Below are 15,223 nucleotides of genomic sequence, written 5' to 3' on the forward strand. Positions count from 1 at the left end.
TTAGGAGAAATAAAATAGTTAACATATTTATAGAAAATAGAATTCTGTTTTGAAAATTGAAAGAGTCTAAAATTATGTTATAAAATTTTATATATTATTTTTAAAAATATAAAAAAAAATTTATAAAAAATACATTATAAAATTACTTAAATAATCTCATTAATCCAGGTTAAGTGTGGATCAACTTCAGCCAAGCTTTTTCCTAATATAAATATCTTATAAACTTTTGTTATTGGGATTTCCACACATGACTAATACTTGCAAACACCGAAATATTTACTGTTTCCGTTGTGTACGTGTCAATACACTAATGGTTCTCTAACCCATCTCTCCACTTGCAGGCTGCAGCCAATGACGATCCACCTTAAAGTAGACATCGTGCTGATACCGATATTAAACCTCTCCACGCGTCTCGAGTCTAAACCGCGTTGACTGTAATAGAAGCCTCTCCAATGGTGTCTATATAGATAGATAGATATGTAACCTAGCCTAAGTAACTAGACTATAATTATTTTTCTCTCTCCACTCTCTGCAATGGCGAGATTAGATCACACAAGTCTCGTCGGCTCCATGGACGAAATACGACAAATATTCAACAAGTTCGACAAGAACGGCGACGGAAAGATCTCATCTTCCGAGGTTATAGATAGCTTGGGCGAGCTCGGCACCAAAATATCAACCGAGGAGGTCCACTGTATGATGCAAGAGTTTGACAAGGATGGAGATGGCCACATTGACCTTGACGAGTTCGTTGACTTCATTCAGCGCGGAGGAACGGGTAGCGGCGCTGAGGGAACAACGCAGCCCGACGGGGATAAGGAGCTCAAGGACGCTTTTGATCTGTACGATATTGACAATAATGGGTTGATTTCGGCAAGTGAATTGCACAAAGTTATGAGGATGCTTGGGCTTAAGAGCACGTTGAGAGACTGTACCAATATGATCCACCAGGTCGACCAAGATGGCGACGGCAACGTCAATTTCGAGGAGTTTAAGAAGATGATGACTAACGGGATAGTGTAAGATAAAACAACGGTTACTTGGTTTAGTTTGCATGTGTTAATGCGGCTATAGTTAATTTGGACCATTTATCGTGGTTTCTTTTTGTTATTTCTGGGTGGGAAGGCAGCAGAATAGTATTGGGATTAGGCGTAGGACTAGGGAAGAAGTCGACTTCCATAGCTGTTGATACTGTTTAGTCAAATTAATCTCGAAATCTCAAGCTTTTTACCCTTATTATCACAAGGAGGGACAGACTAATTGGTCGATTGATTTAGGTTAGTGATTTATTTTTTGCCTTAATATTTTTGACTATACGAGCCAATGTTTATTATGATAAATTAGTAGGTTGATTAGGACTGCTAAGAGAAATGGGGATTAATATGATTAACATCCCTTGTTTACGTGCATGAACAGCTCGCTGCCCTAATATAAACTCCTCCTGCCTTTATGCTTAATCTGCTTTGAGGGGTTTGGTAGGCATGCATGGCGTTAGAGCAATTTTTTAGGACTTTTCTGTAGCATTTCAGTGGGTATTTGCAATGAGAACTTGAATTCTTTCTTTTTTAGTTGAATTGGATGTCATTAGGGATTGCATTGCAGAAGGGAGAAAAGGGATAATTTGTGATTGGACCTTAAAAATAAAAAGTCAATTATGCATTTAATTTATCTTTTTTAACAAATTTTACAATATTTCTATTTGAAAAATTGAAACTGTCAATTCTTAATTTTCTTAATTACGAGTAAACAAAATATATTACCTCTATTATGTATTTAAGTAATTAGAAGAAATAAATTAATTAAACTATGTTTAAAATTATCCTTGACATTATCTAATCCTAATGATGTAAATAAATTGAGAAAGGGATAAGGTGATTTGGAGTATGGATTGCTAATTGGTATATTCTCTGGATCCAATTCCTTCATATATATATATATATTGAATTACATTGGTTTGACCTACAAAGTTTGTTTTTTTTTTTTAATTCAATAAGTTGAGTATGCTATTTATGCAAGTTATTTAAAAAATAATAATTCCTCTTTCTTATATTCTTGAATAGCAAGAAAGGAAAAAAAAAGTTATATTTTTGAATTGCAAGAAAGGGAAAGAGTGTATGTGTGAGATAAAGTGAAACACCTTATTCTTCTCTATATGGTCCTTTTTACTTCTTGGAAATGTCTCCATTTTAATATTTTTTCCCAAAATTTGGGCATACCTTCCTGACCAGTTGAATTATGTAAAATTAAAAATTATAATTTTATTTTCTCTTTAAAATTAAATAGTTTATGTTAGTAAATTATTATTAAAGCTATTTTTTAATAAATAATTGAGAGAATAAAATTTTGAGTTTGAGTCTACCAAATGAATTATATGCTTTTAACTTTTGAAATAAACTAAATTAATCTATTTTTAAATATATTAGATAAATATATGTTTATAAATAAATAATAAAATTACATATAAAATAAGTAAGCCTTACTTTTACGAGCAAGAGGAAGTCATATTCTTACTCATTTGGCGTCTCTGACACTTAAATCGATATCGAGAAAAAAGAGATAGACATAAAATCTATTTGAATCAACTAAATAGGCCGACCCATAAACACAACATTCAACTCGCGATTAGAGTAGGCCGTGCTGACCGAGGGACTGAACTTACCAGAATAGAATCTAACTCGTTTGATGTGGCGAGGAATAGGAGAGCAGGCCTACCTGTACCACAACCCTATCTGTACGAAGGAAAATTAAATGGCCTGACGAGAAGATAGACAGGCAGATACACTCGTACGTATGGCCCTGTGAGACAAAGACAAGTAGCACTGTAGTACAGTGACAGTTATGCATCACTAGAGGATAAAAGAAAAAGGAATAAAAAAGGGTAGCGTGACCCTCTGACTATGCTTTTCTAGATACACTAAAATCCTACTTTTTCTAAATTTTAGATCATATTATTAGTTGGTAAAATATGGAAGGTCCTTATTTGGAAACCAACCAAAAATAATAAAGATAAGCAAACGAAGATCGTAAAGTTTGAGTGTAGAAAAATCCCAAACCAAGCTGCATTATTGTTAAGTAGATACAAAACAAAACCCACTTGAAGTGGTCGCGTAGCCCACTTGACAAGATTCTAATAGCCTTTGAAAAGCGCATGACCACTGATTTTGTAAATAGAACATCTAATTCTCATCACCGTATCACTGCTCAAGTCGTTCTTGTGTTGGTTTAGTCATGGCTCAGCTTGCTCAGCTCTCAAAGCTCGAGAGGCAGATAGGAATCAAGAGTTCTCCAGACAAGTTCTATGGCTTCTTTAGAAATAATATGCCCCGTTTTCCTCAGATGTTTCAGAGTAACATTAAGAGCTTTGAAATTGTGGGAGGTGGAGAGCTCAAATCTGGCTCTGTTACTCGCTGGAAATATTGCCTTGGTAAGATGATTTTCATTTTCTATATCTATTACTCATGCAAGTTCTATTTTATATATTACAGATGTTCTATCAAACAAGCTTTTTCTTTTTACAAAAAGGGCCTTGGTGACTGATGCGTTTAACAACCCAAAGCAATATTTACACTGTATGGATGTGCATTATTATTATGAAAACTAAAAAAATTAAGTTTTTTCCTTAAATTAAAAGGACTATAATAAATTTAAGTCACATGCAGACGAATTTTGTAATCTAAAGTGAGTGGTATTGTGAATGGAGATAGATGGAAGTCCATTGATGGGAGCAAAAGTGAAGCTGGAAGCTATAGACGATGCAAGGAAGACAATGATTTTTGATGTTGTGGAAGGGGATGTATTGAAGATGTATAAGAGTTTCAAGGCCAAAGTTGAGATTGGTGCTGATTACGTGAAATGGAGTTTGGAGTATGAGAAGGCAAACAACAACATCCCTGACCCAGATGTCTACTTGGATATGGCAGCCAAGCTCTCCAAAGGAATAGATGCTCATCTTTCTAAATAAGTAGAGCTTCACAGAAGCGATTCAAGGTACATAAAGTTTATTTATAATCCTACTCATTGTAAGTTTGTAATAATCATCGGAATGTGGCATGTAGTTTTGTAATAAAGCAACAGGGATACCTTGATGCTACATCAATGCTTCTCAACAGCAGGCAATTGCAATGTGAAATCTTCATACACGTTTATTTGGACACCTTTTCACAGAGAAAATGAAAGACTATTGCAGTGTGTTTCATACAAGATCAGTGGGTAACTGGATTTGAGAAAGACTAGTCGGAGACGTTATAACCTTATCAGGTAGAATAAATAAGTAGGTAAAAAGAGAATTCTCAGTAAATGGAAGTTTCCATTTACCAAATTCAGATTATTGCAAGCTATGCAGAGCAATAAAGATAATAAATATTTGTCTACGGCTAACTTATGACGTCCTTGAAATCTCTACACATTGCAGCAAAGCAAAAAGCGTACATATATATATATATGTATAGGTAAGGGTAAGTGAAATCTAGACACCTCTAGAACCTGGAATATCAATCCACTGCAGCTGGAGTTCCACTTCGCCACACTCTACATTTCTCAGTCTAAGAAATATGTTCTGGACCACCTTGCCATTAACCCAGGTAATTTGGCTTTCTTCAGCTAGGCAATTTTGCCTGCTTGCTGGGATTCTTGTTATTATGCTTCCGCTGGGGAGGCCTTCCAGATGCATCTTTAAAACTTCCAGAAATGGACGGATATCAAACTCTGCATCTCCCATTTTGTCATCTCGGCTGAATGTGTCTTTGTCATAAACTCCCTGTGTTAATTACCACGAAAGAAGCAACTCACCAAATTGAACCAGAAAGCATCAAATTTCATAGTTAAGTATTCAACAAGCTAGAGAGGTTTCTTGTAAAGGAGCACCAAAGGGAATTTCTCACAGCGATTTACTCTAGTTGAGGCAAGCCAATTACAAGTTTTTCATCTTGATTTCTTTTGGTTGAATTCTCCTTTGCAAAACTGACTTAAACATTTTGATTTTAATACTCTAGTGTCAATATCTAATATTTTTACACTTGTTTTAAAAATATTTAGCACGTGATTTTAAACGTGTTAATTCAAGCGTTGCACAAGATGGTAGCTTATCCTTTACAGTTCTACACAAATGAAATCCACTTTAGAGTTTTCAGTTCTGACGGCATTAAGACAGACTCATTTCCCACTCAAACATGGAAATAGTCTTTATCCTTGTTTTCAGCAGATGAAGTCCAGTACAATGTCAAAAGAACTGTAATACTCACAATCTTGATTGGAAGATTTGGGTTATCAATGGAAATAGTCAAGTCTTCATTCCACTCAGGATTGACATTTTTCTTCACCACACGAGTCTTCACTTTCTGCAAAATACCAAAGTTTTTATAAAGATCAGTTGCAAAAAATAACAGGGAAAGCCAACTCAATTAAACTTTAATCATCAAAGGCTTCAGCCTAGTTTAGGAAAACAACATCAAGTCTGAAAATTTTATTCTCTTGCAATATTAGGATTCTGATGCACTAGTGTCTACAAAAATTACAAACATACACAAAGAAGGCAATTCTACTTTTTCTTTTTTCCGGGTAGATTTTCAAAGTGGATTAAAATCTAAATTGATTGGAAAGAAACCTTAAAACTTAGAAAAAGATAATCAAGACAACAAACAGGGAGAAGTTAAAAACAATAATCCGCTTTCGAGCTTTCCCCGTAGTTGGAGTGAATTTCAAAATTAACACAAAAATATCGGCTTTGAGGGACAAACAAGAAGTTAAAAAATCAAAATCAGGCAATGGAATCCACTGTTTCCTGTTTCGCAACAAAATGGTAGCAGATAATTAATTTTCGCAACTCAAGAAACCCATTAATATACCAGCACACAACTATTCAAAAGGAGTATAAAACCTCTGTACTTTTACAAGTAAGCAAGTCAAACTCAAACCCATCTATTAGAAGGAGAAGGAGAAGGAGAAGGAGAAGAAACAGAGATCACAGAAATTGAAGAAGATTGCAGGAGAAACAGGAAATGAAAATTTAATCACCTGTTTGCCCATCCTGACGACAACATAAGGATCGCTGCTCATCACATCTCTGATAGCAAGATTCACCCCTCTGTGCACATGAATTCTGAGAAGCCCCAATAGGTTTTCCATATCGAGAAACGAAAGAAAATCAAGCAAAGTCGCAGAAAGAAGAAGACAACAAACAAGAAAGAAGAAAATCAAACTAAAAAGATAGAAATTGAATGGATGACGGGAGGACTTAAATTCAGCAAGAAAGCTCAAAAGAGTAACGCAGCTTTTTCTTGGCTTCTCCCTGAGCGAATGGATTGTTGTGATTATGAATGGCGACCATAGTGCCGTGTTTATACCCACCAACTGATTATAGAAATGGTCGTATGTAGATACAAAGCCTGTAAATGTAAGAAAATAAAATTTAAAAAAATTCAAATGTAACAGTAGCACTTAATCGAGTAGGCAAAACTAGATAATCTTAAATCTCTCTGATGCAGTGAAACATTTATTTTAAATAAAATATATTTTAATTTCTAAAATTTAATATAATTTTTGAAATATTTAACCAAATATGGTAAGAATGGTTGGACTAAGATTTAAAAAAAAAAAAAACATTTTGGGAGAGTTTTGACCGTCTTGGAGAATAAGACAACACTGACGGGAAGACCGAAGGCTGCCTGACTTGTTTATTGTTTAACCCAGGTCTCATTATAAAGAAAAATTATGCAATACTTTCGACCGTGTTATCAAAACACCGTTCATTTCATATTCGGAAAAAAAGAAATTCACCGTTCGTTTAATAATTTTTATTAAAAAAAAAAGATAGTAGATATTTCTCAATTAATTATTAATTTATCATTCTAATTAAGAATGCTAATTTATATAATTATTGTACTATTTAATTTCTTAGTAAATAAAACTTAAAATGAAACGAATATTAGGTAAATACTCTATTTATCTATAAAAATAATTTTTTAAAAAATAAATTATATTTTAATATTTAAATTTTAATATTATTAATGAATTAATTTTTATATTTTAAAATTAAAAATTTAAACAAATAAAATATATTTATATGTGATGAATATTGCATTTCTAAATTTTGATTAACTAAGCAGGCTTACAATTACTATGCTGACCTCGCATGCATTGTAAAATTTAAAGGCAATAATTTTGTATGTTGTTATTTACAAGGTTTTTCTTTTTTAAGAATTTTGTCATTTACAAGGTTGCTTATAATTTAAGCAATTTAAAAGATAATGAAATTACCAAAATATAAATTTTCTTCATTATGGAACAAGTATTTATCGCTAATTACAAATAACAAAAAGATTTTCTCAGGTACAAAATACGTGATATAACTAATGCCACAAGTTTTATAATTAAAAAAATCACAAAATTTAGAATTGAAATCACTAGTTAAAAAAATAAAATACAAATCAATATATATAAAATTGGGTGTATAAATCATATTAAATAATAATATATTACATGCCACACTTTATTTATTACAAAAAATAAATAAATTTTTTATACTAAAATTTAGAATTGAAATCACTAGTTCACATGCTTTTGTTTTCTAAATTATGATTTAATGGAATAGACATAACATCGTTCTACAATTTATTATTAATTTTATTTATATTTATTTATTTAGATTTTGTTTATTTTAAAAAAAATTATGAAAAATGTTCCTTAAGAGAATAATTTACTTTTACTGTTTGGTAGTAATATTAGAAAACAAAATATATTAATAAATTTATTATAAATAATATTATTAAAGATTTTCAAATTTAAATGTTAAAATATGATGAATATATGCACGTCAACGCTTAGTCTAATGGAAAGTGCATCTTGAAAGGATTATCCCAATCCCTATTTTAAAAAAAAGAAAACATATGATGAATATATATATATTTTTTTTAATATGTTCACGGAAGAAACGGAGTGTTTTAAAAATGTAAAAAGTAACGGAAGTGGGTGAGCGTCTCTATCTTATAATAGATATGTAGAGGAAGCTTCGAGCAACGGGTTCTATTGGCCAATCTAATTTGGTGGATTCTTCCCTCTACCCCAGCTCCACTGTATCTCGCCCCATATTAATCACGTGCTCTCTCCTCCCGCCGTCCGTCTCTAATCCAGTCATTGTGAACCCCAAATTCAGATCTCTCATCACTCGCCACGTCGGGACACTCCTCGTCTCTCTCTCTCTCTCTATCACGCGCACGCTCACTCTCCCCCAGAGCTGAGTCTCAGCTTACTAAAAATATCTCCCTCTCGGTAAGTTCGCTTTTGATTTTTCCTTTATCTCTTTCTCTGTCTCCGTTGCTAGTTCTATATATAGAATTGGAATTCCGTCCCCAGATTTTATCTTCTAGAATGGGTTGCCACCGAGTGTTTTATCGATGATTCTACTTCTAGCAATGCATTTGTTGAATTATAATCTTTAGCATTTGTGCGTAAACGAGGCCTCTAACATTCTGTCTTTCTGCTTTGTCATTTTAGCAACAGGACAGTCATTATGAAGATTGGCACAACAATGTAAGCATCCATGACAAACATTTATTTGTTTTTGTGGAAACCAATCCCGTAAAAAACTTAATTGATCTTGTAATGGTGTTAAAGGCGACCATTATCTGATGGTGCACATTTTTACATGATATTTTTTGGCAGAACTTCATTTACTTTCTTTAAGCTGACCCCAATTAGATTAAAACTTATCACTTGCTTGTGATTAGCTCTTGTAGTTTGATTTTTGTCGGAAACATGGTGCTGTGCCCATTTTGGTAACTTTTTAGAAGATTAATTAAGGACCTTTTAGACACTTTCTTGTCATGCTTGCTTCTGCTATGATCATCATAGGTGTTGTAATGGCAGAAAAGTGCCTTGGTTTTCATGGAGTTTGCAAATGCTAGATTGGAAAAGTATACAGAAACTTCATTACAATGTGATTGCCTGCAATGTCAAGATGAGCCACCCAAGGTTGTCTTATCTGCATCCGGGTTCTGCAACCAAGAAATGGATGAGCCGTGAATTCTGGAGAACGTCTACCATGCCAATTGATTTGGGGGATTCTTCATCGATACAAACTGAAGATGAAGAGAATGGATCTACTGGTTCATCAGAGGACCTTCTTGCTCAACCATTGAGCAGTGATGATGTGAGCTTAATTTTGACTTTCTTGTTTTCTGATAAATATAGAAAAATAATCTCTTATATCCTGTAATTTCAAATTGACATGATGCCTAGGGCATGTTGTGTGTTTCTTTGTTAGAGGGAAAAATAATGTGCAAGTGGAAGGACTTTTAATGTCTATCGACTAGGATGTGATAACAGAAATGGTTAACCATGTCAAGGAATAGACCAATTTAGGATCTCCTTTTTGTATATAAAAAACGTACATAGCCATACTTTCGCTTCTCATATAATACAAGTGATGAATGATACCTGTATATGTCCTATAACATGGAAACACTCTTTCGTTTTATAATTTACCAAGGAGTAAGGAGTGATATAAAAGATGTCCACCATGTCAAGGGTAACACTGATTCAGGCCCTTCCTTTGTATATTACACTTGGCAATTGCCATAATAAATTTTGATGAAGTTGTAGGCTACAAAATCTTTTTTTTAAAAATGACTTTGATTGCATGATGTGTGAGCCACATACTGGAATTTGTAATCAAGGAATACATAATAGGGAGAAGGCATGAGCTACTATATTTTTATTAGAATATGTTGGCATCCTGATTATGCATTGAGGACATGCATTATATCTTTCTCTCTTCTGTTTATGCAGTTGCCTTTAAATGCAAATGAGTCGATGATCATGGAAGAGAAGTCTTCATGCTGTCTTTCTTTTTTTTGTTAGGAATACAAAATTTCAAATCCATTAGATGTCAGCTGTTTGCTAGTTGCTGTTGTGCACTCTGCACTTCTTGTGTGAAGTTCTACTTCCATTTATGCCTGTTTCAAGTGATTTTCATTGCACTGGTCTGGATTAACTTCATAGCGCTGATATTTGGTGTGCTAAACTCGATGCATGTCCTGAACTTATCACTGTAATCCTTGGTGCAGCATAATGTTTAATTGACTGTAGTGGCGACAGTAGCTAGTGTAAATGACATCGGATAATTGCAGTCAGTTTGAAATATTAATTTCTCTGTTATATATATTTACAAACACATGAAGGTTTGCAGTGCACACTACACACACAAAACCACATAACTTCTCCTCAATATTGAGACATATTCTGTAAACTTCTAACAGTTGAAGGCACTGCTAGCAGATTCTGAAAGAGAAAAGCTCATGAAAAAACTAAGTGAAGCCAATCAACATAATAGGTTCCTTAAAAGACAGGTTGGTATATGTCAAAATTTGAATATGGTTTTTATTTTAACTTTTAAAGAGAATATGATATTCTTGCTTTTCTTAACCTTTTTTCTCTGTTATGTATTGTATTTATATTACCATCTTTGGTTATATTTCTAATTTCTTCTATCAGTGTAAGATTCTCTATATGAATTGCATCCATGGTTTGCATTTCCATAGAAAATTTGCAATGTTTTTTATGTAACCCTCATGATATATATGTATGTGCATAAGTGAAGCCAAAATTAAATGAATTTTAGATCATGATATGTACATTTTACTTTTCTGACTATTGACAAGTAAAAAGATTGAAAATAAAGTACAAAATGTGTCCTTACAGAGAAAGGAAAGAGGCTAAAACCCCAAGTAAGATCCCAATGTTTTTGACATGTATAGTTTGACTTGCACCCCTTAATATTTTGGTCCTCATAACTGTATTCATATACTAAATAGATCCAATTCTTGACTTGACCTGAAAAGTCTTGATACTTGGGCTCTGTTTTCTAACTCTATTTTTATCATATGATTTAAACACACTATGTGGCATATCAGTACTCTAACCTATTTGCCCATGCTACATGTGCAGGATATTTTACATTATGATACATGCTTGAAAACTGATGACATCTTATTTTTGTTCGCTTCTCCACAGCTGCATGTAAAAGAAGATGAACTGGTTAACTGGAAAAATGAACTGGCTGTAATGGAACTTGAAATTCAGGTTCATGCTGTGCTATTTTGACTGTACTTTCATTAACAAAGTCATTCTCATTTTGCATCTAATACAAAAACAATTGTGAAATATGTTCATATTCAAAATAGACTTTCAAAATTCAATTGAATATTCTCTCACAGTTGTTGTGGGGACAAAAATAAATTAACTAGCGCCTGGGTTTGTAGTTTAATCCTTGATTTATGGGATAGTTAGGGAAAATTGCATTGTGGGCATAGAGTAGGGTTTGTTGAGAAAGGCTTGGATCTTTTGAGGTTTCATATGTGGCTTGATGCATCCAATTTGTCTGACATTTGCATATTAGAATCACTCTTAAAGACACTAAGAAAAATTATTATTTGCATGTAGCGTACTACATCTATCATATTTTATCCATCGGATATATTGTATGTTTGTCAACCCTTGTTTTATCTACCAAGCATCGCATATCATACTTCTTTCTACCAACTTTGTCCACCTGATTCATTAGTTCATTGGCTTCATTCCTATCTACCGATTTCACATGTTTATATATATATATATATATATATATATATATTGTTTCAAATGTCTACAATGCATAACATTTTATAGTAGCTAATTATCTGAAACTTCTTCTTTCTTCTTTTTCCCCTTCTTTTCTGTAAAAGTTGCAGTTGATTATTGAACTTGGTCTGTGTGTCTGACTTATTTATAATTTACAGATGTTGGGTAGTTTTTACATGTTCTGCATTGGGTGCTCTGTTCTTGCCATCAAGTTAGAACATCCGTTTGCATGCATTTGTTGTGTATCATCATCTAATTTCTATCATTAGATTTTAATTTGTTCTGGACAGACAGGCTTTAGTTAAGCTGGCAGAAGAAATAGCTCAATCTGACATTCCAGAAGGTTCAAGAAAGATAAATGGGAAATACATTCAATCTCACCTCCTTTCACGTTTAGAAGGTAGTATCATTTTTCTTTGCAAATCTTATATTGATAGGTTTCTTCCTTTCAAGATATTTTGTGCTAAAGTTATGTTATAAATTTGTTGATACTCTTTTAAGCCATGAAAAAACCCATACAGCCAAATTCCAAAATCTAGTCTAGTTCCATTTTTCTACTTTTTGTTTCCTTTCTCTCTCAGTTTTGGTATTAATTCCCCGTCTAGCTTCTGGCATTCTGTGATGTCTTTGAATTGAAAGGTTTGGGTTATGATGTGCATTCACTATTGGGCTAGTACAGTGATCAAGTGCATGCCTCATGACACAAAAGGTCAAGCATTCAAAGCTTGGCATCCTCTTCCCCTTTTCAAAATTTCCGGTGTACCAAAAGAAGAAGAGAAAAAAATATTAATGAGGCAGTTGGCAAATTGGACCTGCTTGCCTTTCTATATCAGTTTGTTGGTTTGAGGGTTCATCTTGCTTTTTCTTTTTGACATGATGGAGCATTCTAACAAATTTATTTGATAATTTGTTTCAATGAACTCATTCCTTTTCTTCACCCAACGATAGTTCAATTCCCCTCTTTTTTCTTGATGTAAAGCTGTCCATGAAAGATTGGAGGAACAAATAAAGGACATTGATGCTGTACAATCCAAGGAGGTTCACTTATTCTGGTGTGGCATGGCAGAGGTAAGCATACAAGAATACACCTTCATAAGCCTCAGAAATATTTCTCTGCTCACATTGGCTTGCCAAATAGTACGAGTGATTTGTCTGAAGGCTTGGGAATGTTTTGATGGGTCTATATGATACTTTATTGTTTCTTTTTATCATATTGACCTTAACTACTATTCCTCTGGCCCTCAACAACATCCCAATTCGATGACATTGAGGCAAAATCATAGGTTAAATTAATGCCATGGTGATTTGTTCTTATATACCTCTTTTCTTTCTCGTTCTTCTCTTTCTTGCATAATTAAGCATATTAGATTAAGTGATTCACAATTAGTTTGTAAAGCCCTAGAATCTTCTCTCTCTTTATGTTATATCAATATGTTGAAATATTCTCTTCATTCTCAAGTGTGACCATATGAAGGGGACCATTCTCATTCAATTATCCTCTTGGGTTATAAATTGCACTCCGTTATATTGATCAAGATGTTAGCTTAATAAAAGATTATTAAAAATCAGAATCCCAACAAATCTGCCTATCTATGCTTATTGAGAAGAGATCAAAACAATGCAATAACAATAGCTGAGGCTTATAAATGTGCTAGATGTTACATGGTTCAAAAATGACCCTTAGTGGATTTATTTTCTCTTTATTATGATGGGACATGGGAGAATAGATACACTTTTTTCTTCTGTTGTCTCCAAATTCCAGTATGAATATTATAATGTACTTAGTACAGTAGTTGAAATAAATTTTCAGAGGTTAATTTTACTGTAATATGGAACTTAATTTTTCAGAGTGTACAAGTAATGGGCTCCTTTGACGGTTGGAGTCTAGGGGAGCACTTATCACCGGAGTATGATGGTTCATTTACCAAGTTTACCACAACATTAATGCTTAGACCTGGAAGGTGAGTTGTTTTTCCCGTAAAAAAGGGAAACTACCGAAAGAAAAGGGGGAAAAAACTGAATGGCTTCACAATTTAACACACAGGGGATATTGCCTTAATTTTTGTCAATTTTTATATCCTGTATTATACTTCGTTAGCAAATATGGTGATTTGCTGTTAAATGATGCTGAATTGGTGATGATATGGCGGATATAGCACTGACGTGGCTGATGTAATATCAGTGACGTGACCTTACCACCATCATTTAATGGTAAACAACGATTTGGAGTATAAATTGGCAAAAACTAAAAAACAGTCCCGTGTGTATAAAACATCCTTCTTATTCTTTTTATTTTTTCTTTTTTGGTGTATACTTGTTCCTAACCTTTAGCTTCTTATTTTTACCTAATCTTTCAATCATGCTGTCAAAGGTATGAGATCAAGTTCTTGGTAGATGGAGAGTGGCAACTGTCTCCAGAATATCCTACGGTTGGCGAGGGACTAACCGAAAATAACTTGTTAGTTGTTGGGTGAGTAGGCGTCTGCAGGTCTCAGTTCCCAGTGTAAGCTGCATTTCTCTTGATGGATCTCTAGTAGGCTAGAGCTTATCATACGTTTTTATACTAAATGTATGCATGTGAATTGTAAATGCTTGGTATGTATTATGAGTAGATATGAAGAACGTTTGTTGGTTTGGACGATCAGATTCACTTGTTTTATGTGGCATCAACTCTTTACCTTCAATGAAGGTGACATCATTATATGCTGACTTCTTATGCGATGCAATGGATCACGCGTAACTTCACTTATTCTATTATCATTATTGCTCAGAAAGAAAATTAAATAATTGATCTCCACATTAATTGCAATCTTTATTTCAATTTTAATGCTATTATGAAAAAAATTTACATTCTGGTGAGTGATTTTATAAGTTTACAACTCATTGCAAGTCTTTTCTTGATTAGTTTATTATTGCATACGGAATCATGATGTTTTTGATACTTTCTCGGGAAATTATTATCGCTAAAATAAATAATAAACGTGATGATTCTCCTCTCCTCTCCTTACTTTATAATATAAAGGAAAAGTTTAGGTCTAAATGAGTGAGAGTGTAAATAAGAATTGGCCGTAATCCTACTTCCTGCGAAGAAGTCTCTTTCCCAGTCTCTCCAGTGGCTCCTCCAAACTCCAAAAGCTACCGTTGCCTTGGCCTTCACCCTTAAAAGAACCTTCAACTCTATAAGTGAAAATTTCCTTTTCAATATTTACTCAGAGGCTTTTATTTTCTTTCCTTTCCTATTTGGGCTTTTATTGATCAATCAATAAAGGAAAATGAAAAGTATGAAGAGAAATGATGCTACATTGGCAAAGAAAGTAAGGTAATTGCAAGAAGATGAGGTGTTTGATATCCATAGACTTTGCTGGGAATGGAGGATGATCTTGTTGCTGTGGTTATTAACACTGCTTTTAAGATTTATTTCAGCCAAGGCCGGCTTCCTATTTTGTTTGTTGCTATGCAAACAACTTCATTATTTATTTCTGAAATTCTCATCCATGAAAATTTACAATATATAAAATTTAAGAAATTAGTTTTACTTTGTAAAATTAAGAAATTAAATAATTACATTTTTATAAATGTTATATCTCAAAAGTTAATAGCAAAAAAGTCT

General features: G+C 33.4%; 4 protein-coding genes across 9 annotated transcripts; 3 read left to right on the plus strand and 1 right to left on the minus strand.

Annotated features, from left to right (window-relative positions):
* Nucleotides 1-441: 441 nt before the first annotated feature.
* On the plus strand, nt 442-1,257 carry LOC110608491 (probable calcium-binding protein CML23). Its single transcript, XM_021747733.2, has one exon. The coding sequence runs from the start codon at nt 535-537 to the stop codon at nt 1,021-1,023; it is 489 nt and encodes a 162-aa protein (XP_021603425.1). The 5' UTR covers nt 442-534; the 3' UTR covers nt 1,024-1,257.
* A 1,759-nt stretch (nt 1,258-3,016) lies between these two features.
* On the plus strand, nt 3,017-4,093 carry LOC110610005 (MLP-like protein 34). The gene is made up of 2 exons (XM_021749860.2): nt 3,017-3,424; nt 3,705-4,093. The coding sequence occupies exons 1-2, from the start codon at nt 3,229-3,231 to the stop codon at nt 3,959-3,961; spliced, it is 453 nt and encodes a 150-aa protein (XP_021605552.1). The 5' UTR covers nt 3,017-3,228; the 3' UTR covers nt 3,962-4,093.
* Nucleotides 4,094-4,271: 178 nt separating this feature from the next.
* On the minus strand, nt 4,272-6,359 carry LOC110610004 (protein C2-DOMAIN ABA-RELATED 4). Its single transcript, XM_021749859.2, has 3 exons — nt 6,013-6,359; nt 5,241-5,336; nt 4,272-4,756 (listed from the first exon to the last, which is right to left on the minus strand). Exons 1-3 carry the CDS (start codon nt 6,121-6,123, stop codon nt 4,466-4,468), a joined length of 498 nt encoding a protein of 165 aa, XP_021605551.1. The 5' UTR covers nt 6,124-6,359; the 3' UTR covers nt 4,272-4,465.
* Nucleotides 6,360-8,006: 1,647 nt separating this feature from the next.
* Nucleotides 8,007-14,316, plus strand: LOC110609621 (protein PTST, chloroplastic). 6 transcript variants are annotated; one of them, XM_021749333.2, is made up of 9 exons: nt 8,007-8,265; nt 8,491-8,526; nt 8,863-9,145; nt 10,254-10,343; nt 10,942-11,076; nt 11,908-12,013; nt 12,593-12,681; nt 13,462-13,574; nt 13,985-14,316. In XM_021749333.2, the coding sequence occupies exons 2-9, from the start codon at nt 8,507-8,509 to the stop codon at nt 14,085-14,087; spliced, it is 939 nt and encodes a 312-aa protein (XP_021605025.1). In that variant the 5' UTR covers nt 8,007-8,265; nt 8,491-8,506; the 3' UTR covers nt 14,088-14,316. The 6 variants fall into 6 exon arrangements, with proteins under 6 accessions (XP_021605025.1, XP_021605024.1, XP_021605026.1 ...); XM_021749332.2 differs by having other exon boundaries at nt 8,497-8,526; nt 8,848-9,145; XM_021749334.2 differs by having other exon boundaries at nt 8,497-8,526.
* Nucleotides 14,317-15,223: the final 907 nt, after the last annotated feature.

The sequence above is a fragment of the Manihot esculenta genome, chromosome 2 (genome assembly GCF_001659605.2).
Source record: "Manihot esculenta cultivar AM560-2 chromosome 2, M.esculenta_v8, whole genome shotgun sequence".
In the NCBI taxonomy this organism is placed as follows: Eukaryota; Viridiplantae; Streptophyta; class Magnoliopsida; order Malpighiales; family Euphorbiaceae; genus Manihot; species Manihot esculenta.